This window comes from Centroberyx gerrardi, chromosome 2, assembly GCF_048128805.1.
Source record: "Centroberyx gerrardi isolate f3 chromosome 2, fCenGer3.hap1.cur.20231027, whole genome shotgun sequence".
Taxonomy (NCBI): Eukaryota; Metazoa; Chordata; class Actinopteri; order Beryciformes; family Berycidae; genus Centroberyx; species Centroberyx gerrardi.
The window spans coordinates 31622492-31638529 of record NC_135998.1 but is presented as its reverse complement, the minus strand read 5'-3'; the positions used below and the strand labels follow the sequence as shown (position 1 = coordinate 31638529).

The 16038-nt window shown below is 38.8% G+C and overlaps 1 protein-coding gene, 1 long non-coding RNA gene, 1 pseudogene and 2 gene segments (V, D, J or C); 2 read left to right on the top strand and 3 right to left on the bottom strand.

Moving 5' to 3' along the window:
• Positions 1 to 850: 850 nt before the first annotated feature.
• Positions 851 to 2390, bottom strand: LOC144542551 (immunoglobulin kappa variable 3-11-like). The segment is given in 2 exon segments: positions 851 to 1209; positions 2339 to 2390. Coding segments are annotated over 2 exon segments (411 nt in total).
• Positions 2391 to 3565: 1175 nt separating this feature from the next.
• On the bottom strand, positions 3566 to 3934 carry LOC144539909 (Ig kappa chain V region 3547 pseudogene; annotated as a pseudogene).
• A 1143-nt stretch (positions 3935 to 5077) lies between these two features.
• LOC144542398 (uncharacterized) lies at positions 5078 to 7717 on the top strand. Its single transcript, XR_013507242.1, has 3 exons — positions 5078 to 5180; positions 5506 to 5626; positions 7376 to 7717. It is a non-coding gene; the product is annotated as an uncharacterized LOC144542398 (long non-coding RNA).
• Positions 7718 to 7963: 246 nt separating this feature from the next.
• Positions 7964 to 10908, top strand: LOC144539906 (Ig kappa-b4 chain C region-like). The segment is given in 4 exon segments: positions 7964 to 7972; positions 8291 to 8366; positions 9243 to 9522; positions 10842 to 10908. Coding segments are annotated over 4 exon segments (432 nt in total).
• Positions 10909 to 14183: 3275 nt separating this feature from the next.
• Positions 14184 to 16038, bottom strand: part of aldh7a1 (aldehyde dehydrogenase 7 family, member A1) — a 12519-nt gene continuing 10664 nt past the window's right edge. The window contains exons 15-18 of the mRNA XM_071906253.2: positions 15656 to 15753; positions 14937 to 15010; positions 14772 to 14847; positions 14184 to 14645 (exon numbers count right to left, since the gene is read on the bottom strand). Coding sequence (XP_071762354.1) covers positions 14591 to 14645; positions 14772 to 14847; positions 14937 to 15010; positions 15656 to 15753 — 303 coding nt within the window. The 3' untranslated portion in view covers positions 14184 to 14590. The remainder of the gene's footprint in view (positions 14646 to 14771; positions 14848 to 14936; positions 15011 to 15655; positions 15754 to 16038) is intronic.

The window sequence follows — 16038 nt, the reverse complement described above, 5'->3', positions numbered from 1 at the left end:
ATGCATTTTCACAAATTGATTAACTCTACAACACACACAAGACAGACCCACCCATAACACAGACAGAAGAGGGGCAAAGGGAAATGAGAGAAAGCTGGACAGGACAGTATCATGGGTTGGGGCTGGAGCTGGCTGAGGTTGTGACAAGGATTTTGATTGTGTCAAGTTTATAGCGTATCCAGACGATATGTCGATTATGTAATAAATCTGCAAAAGTAGAGAATTGTTTTACTGAAGCACACAGTATAATTGAACAAAAATATAATATATTGAGATCAATATTCTTTAATTTGATACTGTTTGACTAACGTATAATATATTTAAAACAATATAACAATAATAATAATAATTTATAAGATCTTATGAAAATAGTATATATTAATTAACAATTAACCAATTGTTAGCAATTATTATTATTATTGTTCTGATTATTATTATTGTTGTTGTTGTTGTTGTTGTTGTTAGTGTTAGTATTGGTATCATTATATTATTATTATTGTTATTATATAGTCAATATACATTTATATATGAATATGTTATTAAAATGCTAATTAGTATGAATGCTCCATAATCTCAAGGCAAATATTCTAATTCATGACAGTTGAAATTAAATCCTTGGAATGTGTTTGCTTCTGATTTCTGACTGAGTGAACTGTAAGATTCAATTTAATATACAGTGATCCTGTTTCAAACCTTTTTTCAACAATATAATCATTAAAAAGTAAAAAGTTCATTGAATTAAATATTTTCAATAGAATATTTTTTTGATGAAAATGTCATTGTTGCATCATATTATGAACTATCCTTTTGGTCAAACCGTTAAAGTTTTCGTTTCTCTGCAGCTGCAGAGTCAGATCAGTTGCTCTGCAGCTGAGGGAGGTTTTTGTACGACGTTGTATCGCTGTGTGAACGGGAAGCTGTAGCCGCACTGCTGACAGTAGTAAACTCCTGTATCTTCAGTCTGGACTCCACTGATGGTCAGAGTGAAGTCAGTCCCAGATCCACTCCCACTAAAATGATCTGAAACCCCAGACTGACGGGTGGTAGCAGAATAAATCAGGAGTTTAGGAGCTTCTCCAGGTTTCTGAAGGTACCAGTGGATGTAGCTACTAACATCTGAACTGGCTTTACAGCTGATAGAGACAGTCTGTCCTGGTTCAACAGACTGAGATTCAGGAGACTGAGTCAGAATGATTTCTGCTGATGAATCTGGAAAATATCAAAAAGAGGAAAAGGGTTATTGAGACAAATACAGGTTGGAGAAACATTATCCATCAAAAGAGAAGAGTATAATTTCTTTAACATGTAGAATAGATGGAAGAAGGTAAATGCTGGTTGTTTCAGCGTTTCTCCATCATAGCAGAACATCATTCTGGTAAACCTGGTTGCATCCTGAAGCAAAGTTTTCAGAAGAGAGGCCCAATCCCAATGTCCCCCCTACGGACTGAGCCCTGAGCCCTCACAGACTTAATTGACGTCACCTGTGTGCGCAGCTGTAGTGCCTGAGTGCGAGAAGTCATGAGGGCTCGAAATGGTATAGGAGGAATGGGACAGCACTTTGTGGCATCACGTGTTGCCTTGACGACGTCAGACATTACTATCCCCCGTCAATTAATCCATTTGTAATTTACTCTTTGTTTGTGCTTTTGTCTAAACAGCATTATTAAGCTAAAATGAAAAAAATGTTGATGAATAATGTTAAATAGGCCTACGTATATGTTTTGCAACATTGCACAGTTTATACTGTGCTAATGGATATAGAAAATACACTTCATTCTACTAGAGGTTAATCTGCACTACATCATTACAATATGAAAAATATGTCAAAAAAAAAAAGATAAAAAAGAAACAGTAGGAGGTACATTGAAAACAAAAGGTACTTTTAATAAAGCTTAATGAGCACAAATAAGCACATAGGAAAGCAAAAGGCTATATTACATGCTGCTTATATTAGCGGCATCTAACATCCTTCTTAAACGTTTAGGAAAACTTAATTTTCTTTTTTCTCAAATGAGCTGTTTATTCTGTTTTAATGTTGCAATTTAATTCTTGTTAATTGTTTTGTTGTGGTTTGTCCTTAATTATGTTTTTTTTTTCTTTTGTATCGGGTGTATTTGGCTGATATTTTCCACATACATGAATATTAACGTCACAAACGCTGTGAACTGTGGGTAATTCCCTCAAGCAAAGTCTACAGAAATGCGGACTTGCTGAAAGTCTGCATAAAGGGCTCATAAAGTCCGCCAGTGAGCCCTCGCGCACTTACCGATTTCACAGTGGGACAGCCCTGAACCCTCGCGGACTTGTCGGGAACATTGGGATTGGGCCGGAGTCTCACCCTGAACAAGGAGCCCCAGGGTGCCCAGCAGTAGAATCTGTGACATCATCATTGTGCTGCTGGAGTGTCAGTGGCTCTGAAAGGCCTGGACAGCCACTGATCAACACTGGCCTCTTAACGGGTGGAGAGCAGAGAGGCAGGACAGATATGCAAACACACAAACACACACACACACACACACACACACACACATACACGCACAGAGTCAATGAACTATAGCTGTCCTGAGCATATCATGGTGTTTCTCCCTCAGTGCTGGGAGCATTGACTATTTAAATGATCCTCATGTACATGAGATTAATAGAAGCTCTTAATAAAGTGTAAGAGCGTTGTCATCCTAGAAGAGACCACTCCCATCAGGATAGAAAAACTATTTATTACACACAGGCTTTTAATGTCCTGTTTTTAATAAACTCCTGGTGTCTTTATCGTTCATCTTAATGGTTTTGATCCTTTATTTTGTCTATAACTCTGTTTTGAAAAGTGCTATACAATAAAATTTTATATTACTGTTTAAGTTTAATGTTACTAAAGCATGTTAGTAAAATGATCCAAGCTGCTTTAAATATATTTATTTCTATATTTCTTTCCTTGTTCTTGGTGCTTGTCTGTATTTCCAGTGGTTTATCTTTATTTTCTGATGCCAAGGTTTCCTTCTACAGTCTTACACCACATCCCCCTCTTCTGGCCTGACTCAGTGTCTGTACAATAGATACATGTGTTCACTTCCCTTCCTTCAAGAAAAACACTCTCTGGACTTTCCTCTGTCTAAGTAGTGCTTCAATATCCAGTTGACTGAATGGTCATCCTGATCTGTTTGGATCCTGACAGTCCAGATATTCCAGGAGCAGCGTGGATAAACTGTTTGGATCATTCAGCAGTTTGGGGGTCGGCATCAGGGCGGCTTACTTTGCTAGATGTTGTTGTGATTTTAATGGGTCTGATTGGGCTTCTTCACTGGAACTGTCCTCTTCATTTGGGAGAACTTTCAGGTTGTTGAGGTGGGAGGTGGGCTGTTTTAAGTTCAGAAGGCAAACTGGTAGTGACACTGAATATCAGAAATTCTCACCAAATAAGTTCTGTGTGTGTGTGTGTGTGTGTGTGTGTGTGTGTGTGTGTGTGTGTTTCCTCAGTGAACAGTATCAGTTCCTGCAGTAGCTTCCAGCTGCAGCAGTCAGTTCAGTCTCTGTTCAGTCTGACTGAAGGAGGTTTTTGTACGATGCTTTATCACTGTGTGAACAGATACTGACTGTTGATGTGGTGTTGACTCTGACAGTAGTAAACTGCTGTATCTTCAGCCTGGACTCCACTGATGGTCAGAGTGAAGTCAGTCCCTGATCCACTGCCTGTAAAACGACCTGGAATCCCTGATGCTCTCTTATTAGCCCCGTAAATGAGGAGTTTAGGAGTTTCTCCATCTCTCTGTTGGTACCAGGCTAAACGGTGGTTGCCACTATAAACATAAACCGGCTGACTGGTTTGACAGCTGATGGTGACCGAGCCTCCTGGAGCAGACCTCACTGCTCCAGGCTGAGTCACTGTGACCTGGCCTCTGGACTCTGAGGGTACAGAGACAAAAACATAAACCACCGTCATCGTTTTCTCCGTTTCATTTCAGAGGGACGGATGTTCATAGAGGAGAGGAGTTTGATTCTCTGGACTTTACCTGTGAAGCAGCAGCAGAGGAGAGTCCAGATGAGGATGGAGATCAAAGTCATGTTTTGATGAGGAGGATTTCTGTGGCTTCTGTTGTCATGAAGGACAGCTGTCAGTCATCCAGTGTTCAACTCTCAGGACTATAAACTCTCCCAGAGCACTGGAGCATGGTGCTGCTGATGCAAAGTGGCTCTCTATGGAAATGCTCTGACTGACTCCAACAGGGACTTGGATTACTCTGATGATGCTGTTTCTAAATGGATCAATCAAGTTACCAAACTCTTGATTAACAATATATGAAGGCTAATTGTTATGTAGATTTGGCTTGATGTCTATAAACAAGTTTTCTTGAAGAATGTTTTTGTCATGGCTCTTGCCATGACTCTAGTTTTCCTTGTGTTTCTCGTTGTTCCCTGCCCCCTGTGTGTCTCCGCCTCCCTGGTTTGTCTTTCGGTGTTTGTCTGTGTCTGTCGTGTGTGGCGTGGGCGTGGCTCCCTCTCCTTCCCAGCTCCTGGGCTCCTGAGTTGCCGACACACCTGAACCTCATCACTCATCACCTCCTGTATATCAACCCCGGCGTACCTACCAGTGGTCGCCAGATTGTTCCACCAACTCCGTGGTAGACACACTCTCGGTCGCTCTGCACTTTATGTCTGGACTTACCTTGTGTATCAAGTTCTGTTCATGTTGATCGTGTCTCTCTTGTGCCCAGGATTTCCTCCATGAGTCTCTCCACCTGCCCACGCCACATCTGCCAGCCACCCAGCTTTCCTGCCTGTCCGCCAGCTCGTTACACTCTAACCCGAGCTCCAGCCAGCCGTCTCGCTCGCCGGCTAACCCACCAGCTCGTCAGCTCGCCGGCCAGTCCAGCTCCGATCATCTTCCCTACTCCGGCTGCCTGCCTTCATCTCACCACTTCTAATTCCAACCTCCAATAAACCTCTTTTCCTTTTACACTTTGTCTGGGTCTGCATTTGGGTCCAAGAAGACAACCATTCCTAACAGTTTTCTGTCTTGTTTTAGTTTACTGCTAGAGAAATAAATATCACTGCCCGACAAAATGAACTATACACACACCAAAAATTGTTCATGTTGGAACTTTGTGTTATAGGTTGATTGTTTAGCTAGTTATTACATGAGCTTGGTAGGTTTTAAAAATTGAGATTGATTTTGGTGAGCTTGTCTTGTTAAAAGTGACAGAGTGATGTCTCTCTACAGTGGTGGAGGAACCAGACTGGATGTTGGAAGTAAGTTCACCGATCTAATGTTTTTACTAATCCATAAGCTGCTTTTTAAATTCTTGCGTGTTAAATGTACTCTAGAAAATTGAATATTTGACTTTCCTTGTTAATATATAATTTTGAAAAAAAAAGTTTTCTCTCACCAGTGAAAACACTTTAATGAATGAAATCCAAATTATCAATATAATTATTATAAGTCTTGGGCTAAAGGAGAAAGCATGTATTCATAACTATTAGTTTAAAGTTGCAACCTGAGGACTTGTAGTTTAGTTTTGTCTGACAAAGTGAGAGAGCCGTGTCTCTCTACAGTGAGAGGTTTTTGTACGGCGGCTCAATGACTTTGTATCACTGTGGTGGACTTTTGGTGGAGGAACCAGACTGGATGTTGGAAGTAAGTTCACCTATCTAATGTTTTTACTAATCCATGAAATACATTTTAATTTATTGCATATTAAATATAGGCTACTCTAGAAAACAAAATATTTGGTTTTCCGTGTTAATATGTAATTTTTATGCAACAGTTTTCTCTCACCAGTGAAAACACACTTTCATAAATTAAATCCAAAGGACCAATCTAATTATTATAAGTCTTTGGGCCAGAGGGGAAAGCATGTATTCATAACTATTACTTTAAAGTTGCAACCTGAGGACTTGCAAACACACACACACACACACACACACACACACAAAGTCGGTGAACTGCAGCTGTCCTGAGCATATCATGGTGTTTCCCCCTCAGTGCTGGGAGCATTGACTATTTAAATGATCCTCATTTACATGAGATTAATAGGAAGTCGTAATAAAGTGTAAGAGCGTTGTCATCCTAGAAGAGACCACTCCCACACTCCCATCAGGATAGAAAAACTATTTATTACACACAGGCTTTTAATGTCATTTGTTTTCACCTATTCCACTTGTTTTTGCCTGTATGATTCTTCTATGATCCTGTTTTTTATTAACCATTATAATTATCCTGGGAGTTCATCATCATCGTTCATCCTAATGGTTTTGGTTCATTGTTATTTAGTCTATAACTCTGTTTTGAAAAATGCTATACAATAAAGTTTAAAATTATTTATTAAACCATGTCTATTTAGGTATTTAATTTCCCTCATTTCCTCAGGAGTTTCCTTGTTCTTGGTGCTTGTCTGTATTTCCAGTGGTTTGTCTTTATTTTCTGATGCCAAGGTTTCTTTCTACAGTCTTACACCACATTCCCCTCTTCTGGCCTGACTCAGTGTCTGTACAATAGATACATGTGTTCACTTCCCTTCCTTCAAGAAAAACACTCTCTGGACTTTCCTCTATCTAAATAAGGCGTCCTGATCCAGTTGACTGAATGATCATCCTGATCTGTTTGGATCCTGACAGTCCAGATATTCCAGGACCAGCGTGGATAAACTGTTTGGATCATTCAGCAGTTTGGGGGTCGGCATCAGGGCGCCTTACTTTGCTAGATGTTGTTGTGATTTTAAAGGGTCTGATTGGGCTTCTTCACGGGAACTGTCCTCTTCATTTGGGGGAACTTTCATGTTGTTGAGGTGGGACGTGGGCTGTTTTAAGTTCAGAAGGCAAACTGGTAGTGACACTGAATATCAGAAATTCTCACCAAATAAGTTCTGTGTGTGTGTGTGTGTGTGTGTGTGTTTCCTCAGTGAACTGTATCAGTTCCTGCAGTAGCTTCCAGCTGCAGCAGTCAGATCAGTCTCTGTTCAGTCTGACTGAAGGAGGTTTTTGTACGACGCTTTATCACTGTGTGAACAGATGCTGACTGTTGATATAGTGTTGACTCGTACAGTAGTAAACTGCTGTATCTTCAGCCTGGACTCCACTGATGGTCAGAGTGAAGTCAGTCCCTGATCCACTGCCTGTAAAACGACCTGGAATCCCTGATGCTCTCTGATTAGCAAAGTAAATGAGGAGTTTAGGAGTTTCTCCATCTCTCTGTTGGTACCAGGCTAAACAGTGGTGGCTGCTATAAACAAAAACCGGCTGACTGGTTTGACAGCTGATGGTGACCGAGCCTCCCGGAGCAGACCTCACTGCTCCAGGCTGAGTCACTGTGACCTGGCCTCTGGACTCTGAGGATACAGAGACAAAAACATAAACCACCGTCATCGTTTTCTCCGCTTCATTTCAGAGGGACGGATGTTCATAGAGGAGAGGAGTTTGATTCTCTGGACTTTACCTGTGAAGCAGCAGCAGAGGAGAGTCCAGATGAGGATGGAGATCAAAGTCATGTTTTGATGAGGAGGATTTCTGTGGCTTCTGTTGTCATGAAGGACAGCTGTCAGTCATCCAGTGTTCAACTCTCAGGACTATAAACTCTCCCAGAGCACTGGAGCATGGTGCTGCTGATGCAAAGTGGCTCTCTATGGAAATGCTCTGACTGACTCCAACAGGGACTTGGATTACTCTGATGATGCTGTTTCTAAATGGATCAATCAAGTTACCAAACTCTTAATTAACAATATATGAAGGCTAATTGTTATGTAGATTTGGCTTGATGTCTATAAACAAGTTTTCTTGAAGAATTTCTTGTCTTGTTTTAGTTTACTGCTAGAGAAATAAATATCACTGTCAGGAAAAAACCCCAAAAATGATTTATTACATGAGCTTGGTAGCTTTTACAAATTGAGATTTTGGTGAGCTTGTTTGGTTAAAAGTGAGAGAGCCGTGTCTCTGAGAGGTTTTTGTACGGCGTCTCAATGAGTTTGTATCACTTCCAATGTTGGAAGTAAGTTCACCTATCTAATGTTTTTACTAATCCATGAGCTACTTTTTAATTTCTTGCATATTAAATATAAGCGACTCTAGAAAATGAAATATTTGACTTTCCATGGTAATATAATTTTTAAAGAACAGTTTTCTCTCATTAATGAAAACACACTTTAATAAATTAAATCCAATCTAATTATTATGCTATTATGCTATTCTGCTTGGGCCAGAGGAGAAAGCACGTATTCATAACTATTAGTTTAAAGTTGCATCTTGAGGACTTGTAGTTTAGTTTTGTCTGACAAAGTGAGAGAGCCGTGTCTCTCTACAGTGAGAGGTTTTTGTACGGCGGCTCAATGAGTTTGTATCACTGTGGTTGACTTTTGGTGGAGGAACCAGACTGGATGTTGGAAGTAAGTTTCTTCACAAATATAAAATATCATATCATCTGTCAACTGTATTCTTTCTGTCTCTGAATGTTAATAATAGATACTGTATAAATATATATTGTGTTGATTTACATCACCCATAGTCACCTTTTTTTTTTTATTGTTTCTCTCCTTAACTATGGAGTCTAAATTACTGAAGCTTTACAATACTTTTGTTTACACCACATAAATGAAAAGGCACCTTGAACTTTAAAAAAAATAATAATAAAAGAACAACAGTACTCCTTTGAAAATATAGTGATATATTGACAGTTACAATATTTTGACAGTTTGCTAAATCTTTTTGCTCTTTGACATCTGTTTTGATGAACACCATTTTGTGGTAGGCATTTATTTGTGGTTTAAAATGTCTTTAAACATTGACTCTAACTCATTATTGCAGTTGTTTTGTTTTTCACAACTGCAACACAGCCAGTAGGTTAGTGTAAGTAGTAGTATTTACTTTGACCTTCTTTTACCAAATTCATGGAAAAAAATCTACTTTAAAAATGTATTCAAAATCCGATTTTATAATTTTTCCAATTCTTATCTTATAATTTTGAGCAGATTGAAGATTTGGAAGGAAATTTTAAAATGTAGAAAAATCTGTACTTTTATTTCCATTGAAGTTTGATATATTCCTGATCATATGAGGACTCTGTCTGTGCTGATATGCATGAGAGGTTTCTTAAAGGGAAGTGAAACAATGTGTGACTGAGTGACTGGTGGAGCATAAAAACCATCTGACAGAAACTCCTTAAAGGGGAAAATCGACTCTCACACAGTAAAGGTGTCAAACCGTCTGGTGATTGATTGACTGCTGCAGCCTTCCTGTCCTCTAAGCTGATTGGTGTCTCCTAGGTGATGTCCGTCCCACCCTGACGGTGCTGCCCCCCTCCAGCATGGAGCTGGAGAAAGGGAAGGCCACGCTCATGTGCCTGGCCAACAAGGGCTTCCCCTCAGACTGGAGGCTGGCCTGGAAGGTGGACGGCAGCAGCAGCAGCAGCAGCAGCTGGGAGGAGAGCAGGAGCAGGGTGCTGGAGAAGGACGGCCACTACAGCTGGAGCAGCACCCTGAGGCTCCCTGCAGACCAGTGGAGGAAGGTGGGCTCTGTGACCTGTGAGGCCACCCAGGGCTCCCAGTCAGTGTGTGCACTGACACACAGTCATTAACGCTGTGAGTGCCACATAAAAGTGACAGGAAAGAGAGTTTACCAGTGGTATCCTAAAGATAGGCAGGAGCTAGGTGTGGATGTAAGGATGTAAGGAGATCATTTTTATCTTTAAAGATCTCTTGGCACTGCTTTCATTACAGGAGCAAAATTGCTCTCATTTATTGTTAGGGAATTTCTCTGTGTGGTTACACCTAGATAGCAAATCCATTTTTTTTGTCATTTAAATGGAAAATCGTCCAATGACCTCTCATTACCAAAGTGTCATATTGCTAAGGCTCCTGATTGTGTCAAGTTTCTATCCAGGAAATATGCTGAATCTTTGTAATAATTCTACAAAGGTAGTAATGGACATTTCAGGATTATACATAAAAAGTATGATATCATCAGCATAAAGAGATATAACATGAGTGTGATCTCCAGTTTTGACCCCTGAAATATTAACATGTGAGCTTACTGCTTTGAGGCAATTCAATTGGTGACAAAGGACACCCTTGACGTGTTCCCCTTTCCAAGTAAGATAGAAGACTGTAACACATTTATAAATACTGAGGCCTGTGGGACATAATATAGTTATTGTGTCCATTTATAAAAAATTATCCCTCATTAAAAGGAAGCATTATTACTGATGTTCAGTTCTCAGACCTGAGGCTGAATGTAGCACAACAATTCTAGTGTGTGTTTGTGTTTGGACTGAACCAGTCTTCCCAGTCTTCCCAGGCTTGGTTTGAGAGAGTGGAGAAGGAACAGCTGAATGGTTGGACAGGTTGGAGGTCAGCATGGGGAGGTCAAATATAAACAGAGCTGGATTGACACGCATAGAAACGCAGCCAAGAAAATACATCTCTACCTCATGAATAATGTCAAATGAATTACATTCAGACTCACTGGAAATACTTTACAACAAATCTGTTCAACTCCGAGCCTTGAGTTGGAGTTTGTTGCCTTTTTGTGACTGATTGTCAGTGTTTTAGAAAAACATAAAATTTAAGACAAAAGTCCTTAACAACTATCAATAAAATTATTGTTTTAGTATGATTTATTTTTAATTTCTATTAAAGTATCCTGCTTTATGAGCGTTGGAATTTCATACTCACAATGTATTTGGCTCTGACTTTGAGTAAACAGTTAGATTCACTGTAGCAGAAAATCTATTTTACGAAACATTTTTCAACAAAATGATCATGATGATTCATTAAATTAAATACATGTTTCATGATGAAAATGCTATTGTATTATCAACTGTGTATTTTACTCAAATCTCTAATGTTTTAGTTTCTCTCTTTCAGCTGCAGAGTCAGATCAGTTCCTCTGCAGCTGAGGGAGGTTTTTGTACGACGTTGTATCACTGTGTGAACGGGACGCCGTTACAGTGCTGACAGTAGTAAACTGTGTCAGAGTGTAGTCAGACCCAGATCCTCTCCCACTAAAATGCTGTGAAACCCCAGACTGACGGGTTGTAGCATCATAAATCAGGAGTTTAGGAGCTTCTGCAGGTGACTGACACACACACACACACACACACAGAGTCAGTGAACTGTAACTGTCCTGAGCATATCATGGTGGTTCCCCCTCACTGACTATTTAAATGATCCTCATGTACATGAGATTAATAGAAGGTGTTAATAAAGTGTCAGGGCGTTGTCATCCTAGAAGAGACCACTCCCACACTCCCATCAGGATAGAAAAACTATTTATTACACACAGACTTTTAAGAGGACCTAAACCAAACCCAAATCTTTGGTGAAGCCTGACACCTAATGGTGAAAACTAGGGTACTGAACTGGCCGTCTGCTATTCATACCATTCCCATGATGTCACATGCATTTCCTACCAATATGGTGCCTTACAATATAGACAGTTCATTGGCTGCGGGTGTCGTTTGATTGTAATCACCTGTTAATTTATTACAATCACCTGTTATTTTCCTACCAAGATGGCCGTGTGATGACGTAACAGAATACTATGAATTGGCTGATCTTTGGAGCCAGGTGATGTCACCTTCTATAGAGTACAACAGATGGTGACATCACCTTTGTGGTATCCACAAAAATGTCCCCCATTCATTGTCTACGGGATAGTTTTTGATCCTTTTGAGAGAATTGTTCATGTTCAAAAATACAATCTGTATACTGTATGTCTGTGTGTGTGTGTGTGTGTGTGTGTGTGCGTGTGTGTGTGAGAGAGAGAGAGAGAGAGATTTGCAGGAAAATCAGCCTCGTTAATTTCTCACAAAATGGTATCGATGTGAAGATGTTGAAGAAGAATGTATATTGTGTTGAATCATCACAATACAACATTACATTAAGGTTTCATGCCTTTACATAAAGACACGCATATAAAATCAACCACTTTTTGTGGTTGTAGCTTTTTTCTCTGACCACTAGGTGGCTTTTATAAGGGGGCATCCACTGATCTGTTGACCCTCCATGACCCTTTCCTTTTTTATCTGCTTTGTTTTTCTTTTGAACCAAGCTGAAAGGTACAGAAGAGGATTAGGGCCACATGTGAAAAAATTATTTGAGTTCTGAGTTTAAAGTCAGAATTCTGAAAATAAAGTCAGAACTCTGAGATCAAAGTCAGAATTCTGAGAATAAACTCAGAACTCAAATACATTCTTCACATGTGGTCCTAATCCTCTTCCGTAGAAAGGAAAAAAAAAAAAAAAAAAGAGGTAAAAAGGTAAAAAGGTACAAAATTAAACAAACCATTGAACATGACATTATGTCTTCAACATCACACCTGTATAATATTTGTACAAAATAGCCAATAATTTAAATCTTGCTAGATCTAGAACTAGATAGGCTTTCAAGATAGATAAGATATATAATCTCTAATATAATTTCATAACGTGCTTAAATTTAGTATTTGTTCACAAATCTGTTCATAACAAGTGTATGTTCCACTTTCCATCGATGATGGTTGTCACCCGGTACAAACATGCAATGGCTCATATGACAGGTCACTTTCATTGCTGATTCATCGAGAATCAAGGCATTGATCTAATTTAGCTGAGACATTTGAGGATAAACACACATTTTCTCTTAACATTTCTTCTGAGACAGTTTGAATGTATGCAGAATGTATGCTATTAAAAGAGCATCTACATAGCCAAAAGTAATCCAAAATACCACATGAATATCAGTCAGTTACTTCAGCTAGTCTACTCTGATCATCTAACAGCCAAATTGATGATTTGGCTAGAGGAGACAATTTAACCTTCAATGGAAAAAAAGGGCTATAAATGTTGGCTAGAGTATGAGAAGTTGAACCATTATTTACCAAGACAAAAAGGCTCTAAGTAAATGCTGTGCAATTGGTAAAAAAAATAGAATTTGAAGAGCGTTATTACATTATTGGTTGAGGTTATTACATTTTTCTGTCCAAAAATTGTTAACAATCAAAAATTTTATAACTGGTCAATTACGTATTATTTTAAGTGTTAGAACATTATTGGTACAAAATTGTATTACATTATCAGGTTTTTTTATTATCATTATTATTATTATTATTACATTATCGGCTTTATTACTTTTAGTTTTATTACATTATCAGCGGTTATTGCATTTATGATAGTTATTACATTATTAGCCTATACACACTGCTTCACACTGCACATTGGTGATTACAGTCTGATGAAGCCAGAAGGATGACATCATCCGCAAACAGCAGAGATGCCACCGTAATGCCATTGAACCGGAAAGGGGACAACACACATCCTTGTCAGATGCCCACCTTGAACAAGCTTTAATTTTTTATTGTTATTTTTCTGGGCTTTTGCCTTTATTATGAGCCACCAGGACGTCCCCCACCTTGAACCCGCTTGACTTTATGCCAAGAATGCAAACACAGCTGTCGCTCTGAGTGTATGGGGACCAAATGGCTCGCAACAGCGGCATTAAGTTGACCCTCTCATCCGCCGGCACAAACTCAATAAATAAATAAATAAATACTCAATAAATCTGACTACATGCTTTACTAATGAATAGTATTCCAGTCCAATTCCTTAAGTGTTGAAGCAGAAAGTAAATCATGTCCACAGGTTGTACATTAAGTTTTTCTCTTTCCAATTTCCCCTATTGACTTTCATATTAAAATTAGAAAAGGGAAACTGTTTTTAAAGTGCAGTTTGTATTTTCACATATTGTGTCATGAAAATAGATTTAATTTTATTTTAAATTACAGAAACTGGACTTCCATTGAGATGTATTAAACAGGCCTTATACTGTTACCAATAAAGACAAAATTAGATATTTGAAAACACTGACCAAAGTACCTAATTACAGCCAAAAGATGGATTATAAGTATCATGAAATAAACATTTTTACCAGTGGCAGGTTAGTGTCCAAATGAAACACCTGGGTGAAAATTTGTACATATGCTTTTGTTGATATTTAAATGTTATGCTTTTATAAATTTTACGTTATCTCTTTACTAGAGGACAAGGGTTTAGGGTAAGTTCAAAATAATTTGTGAGCAAACTATTGTTAAGCATTAATACTGTATAAAAACAAATCCACTTGTATGTTATCAGTGATGTATCTATCCATCTATCATGTTGTCCATTTATATATCATGGGTGTAACAATGCCTATACATATAAAATGAAAGGAAAGCAAACACATTTCCAAAATAAAGGCAAGATTTATTTGTACAGTATAAAGTATCTGGTACAGTATTGAAAGGCAAATGTAAGTGCTTGAAGAAGAGTGCACACTAACATGTAGGCTAACTCTATTTGACCTTTAACACAATAGTTTCAAACTTTCATTTTATATCCAGGACTAAAGCCGAAAGACAACCAAATAAATAGGTTCTATAGCTGAATATCGAGACAGATCCTAAGATGCAGAAGGTTTGCTTGTTTTTTGTTCTAAAAGCAATTTACCTTTTTTCATGTAAAAAAGGTATGACAAAAGTTTTGCATTTCTGAGCAAAAAGACTATGCGAGTAAAAAGAGTTTAGTGTAGCGTTTTCCACGCGGGCTCATCAAAGCCGAGCGGATCATGGAGTTTCAACACCGAGTCGTCCGGAGGCTTCACTCAAACTTGATTCCCTGGGCCAGAGGAAGGTCCTTGCTGTAGTTGATTGTGCTGGGAGGGAAAGAAGTTTAAATATGACAACTGAGCTGTGTTCGAAAGTACAGCATGTCATACTGCAATGCTTTAGAGTATTGCATAGCTCTGACAGGAATAGGAAGTGCCGAGGAAAATACTTACCACGTTGAGCGTCTCATATACTGCTTCCAAGAATCACTGCCTGACTCTCTTCCACCTCCTGTGTGTTTCTCCCCACCTAGACAGAGCCACAAACATACAGTATATTAAAACCTTTTAAGCGGCCGTAAAGCCGACAAAGCCACCAATAAAAGGAGACTAACATACCGAAGGCTCCTCCGATCTCAGCTCCGCTGGTAGGAATGTTGACATTCACAATGCCGCAGTCTGATCCTTTGGGTCTGGACAGAAGACACAGTTCAGCTTTAGACCGACAAACTCTGTGATGGAGGTCATAGTTGAACCCTTGTTCAAAATGATGCATGTGCACCACTATACAAGCTTTGGTTAGGGTAATAATGGCCTGTCATTAACAATCAGATCTGATCCAGTCAGTGTGGTCCACCTCTGATGTGACGGATATGATGCAGTTGGATTGATCACATATTTAATGTGGAATTTATCAAATATTTAATGTAGAATTGATCAATACTACACTGGTTGTCTATGGGAGGACCTTAACCTGTGCTGATTCTAATACAATTTGATTGCATTCCAAGTATGCATGAGAATGATGATACAAGCATTACTATTATTATTATTTTAAATCATCCTGGGTTTTACATGGTGTATTATTCTCTAAAGGCTGTTTCAGAGGTTTTTACACTGTGACAAGAATTCTGGGGGAAAAACTGCATTTTTTGGTATGAATATGGTCAAATTTATACATTTAACAGTATAAAATATTGTCTGCAGCTTCAATTAAAAAAATATTGCCCTTCAAAAACCCATATCATACAAACCATGTTCACTCTGGTGTTGAACTAAATGCTACATCTATTGTTGACTATTAAAAGCAACTGCATCAGATGTATAAAGCATCTTACCCCAGCCAGCGGAAAACTCGCCCCATGTCCTTGGTGAAGATGCTGCTGGACAGGCCCTGCTTGACCTCGTTGTTCCAGGCAAAGGCCTCCTCTTCCGTCTGAGGAAAACCACAGATAGTTGTTTTTTAAGTGATCAAAGCAAGAAGGAAGGAAATCTTTGCCCCTCAAGTCTCAAGTAACTAATTAAATCGCACAAATGTCAGTGATTATTAAGACTGAAGCTTACAAGTAATCAGACATTTAAACGTAGAATGACCAGATTAATCACTAAATCACCAAATGAATGTAGAATCAGCACAAAGGAAGTATAAAAAAATCAAAAACTATTGTTTAATGGCATTTCTTTAAATGAAAACATAGACTCTCCCCTGCGAACTACAGAT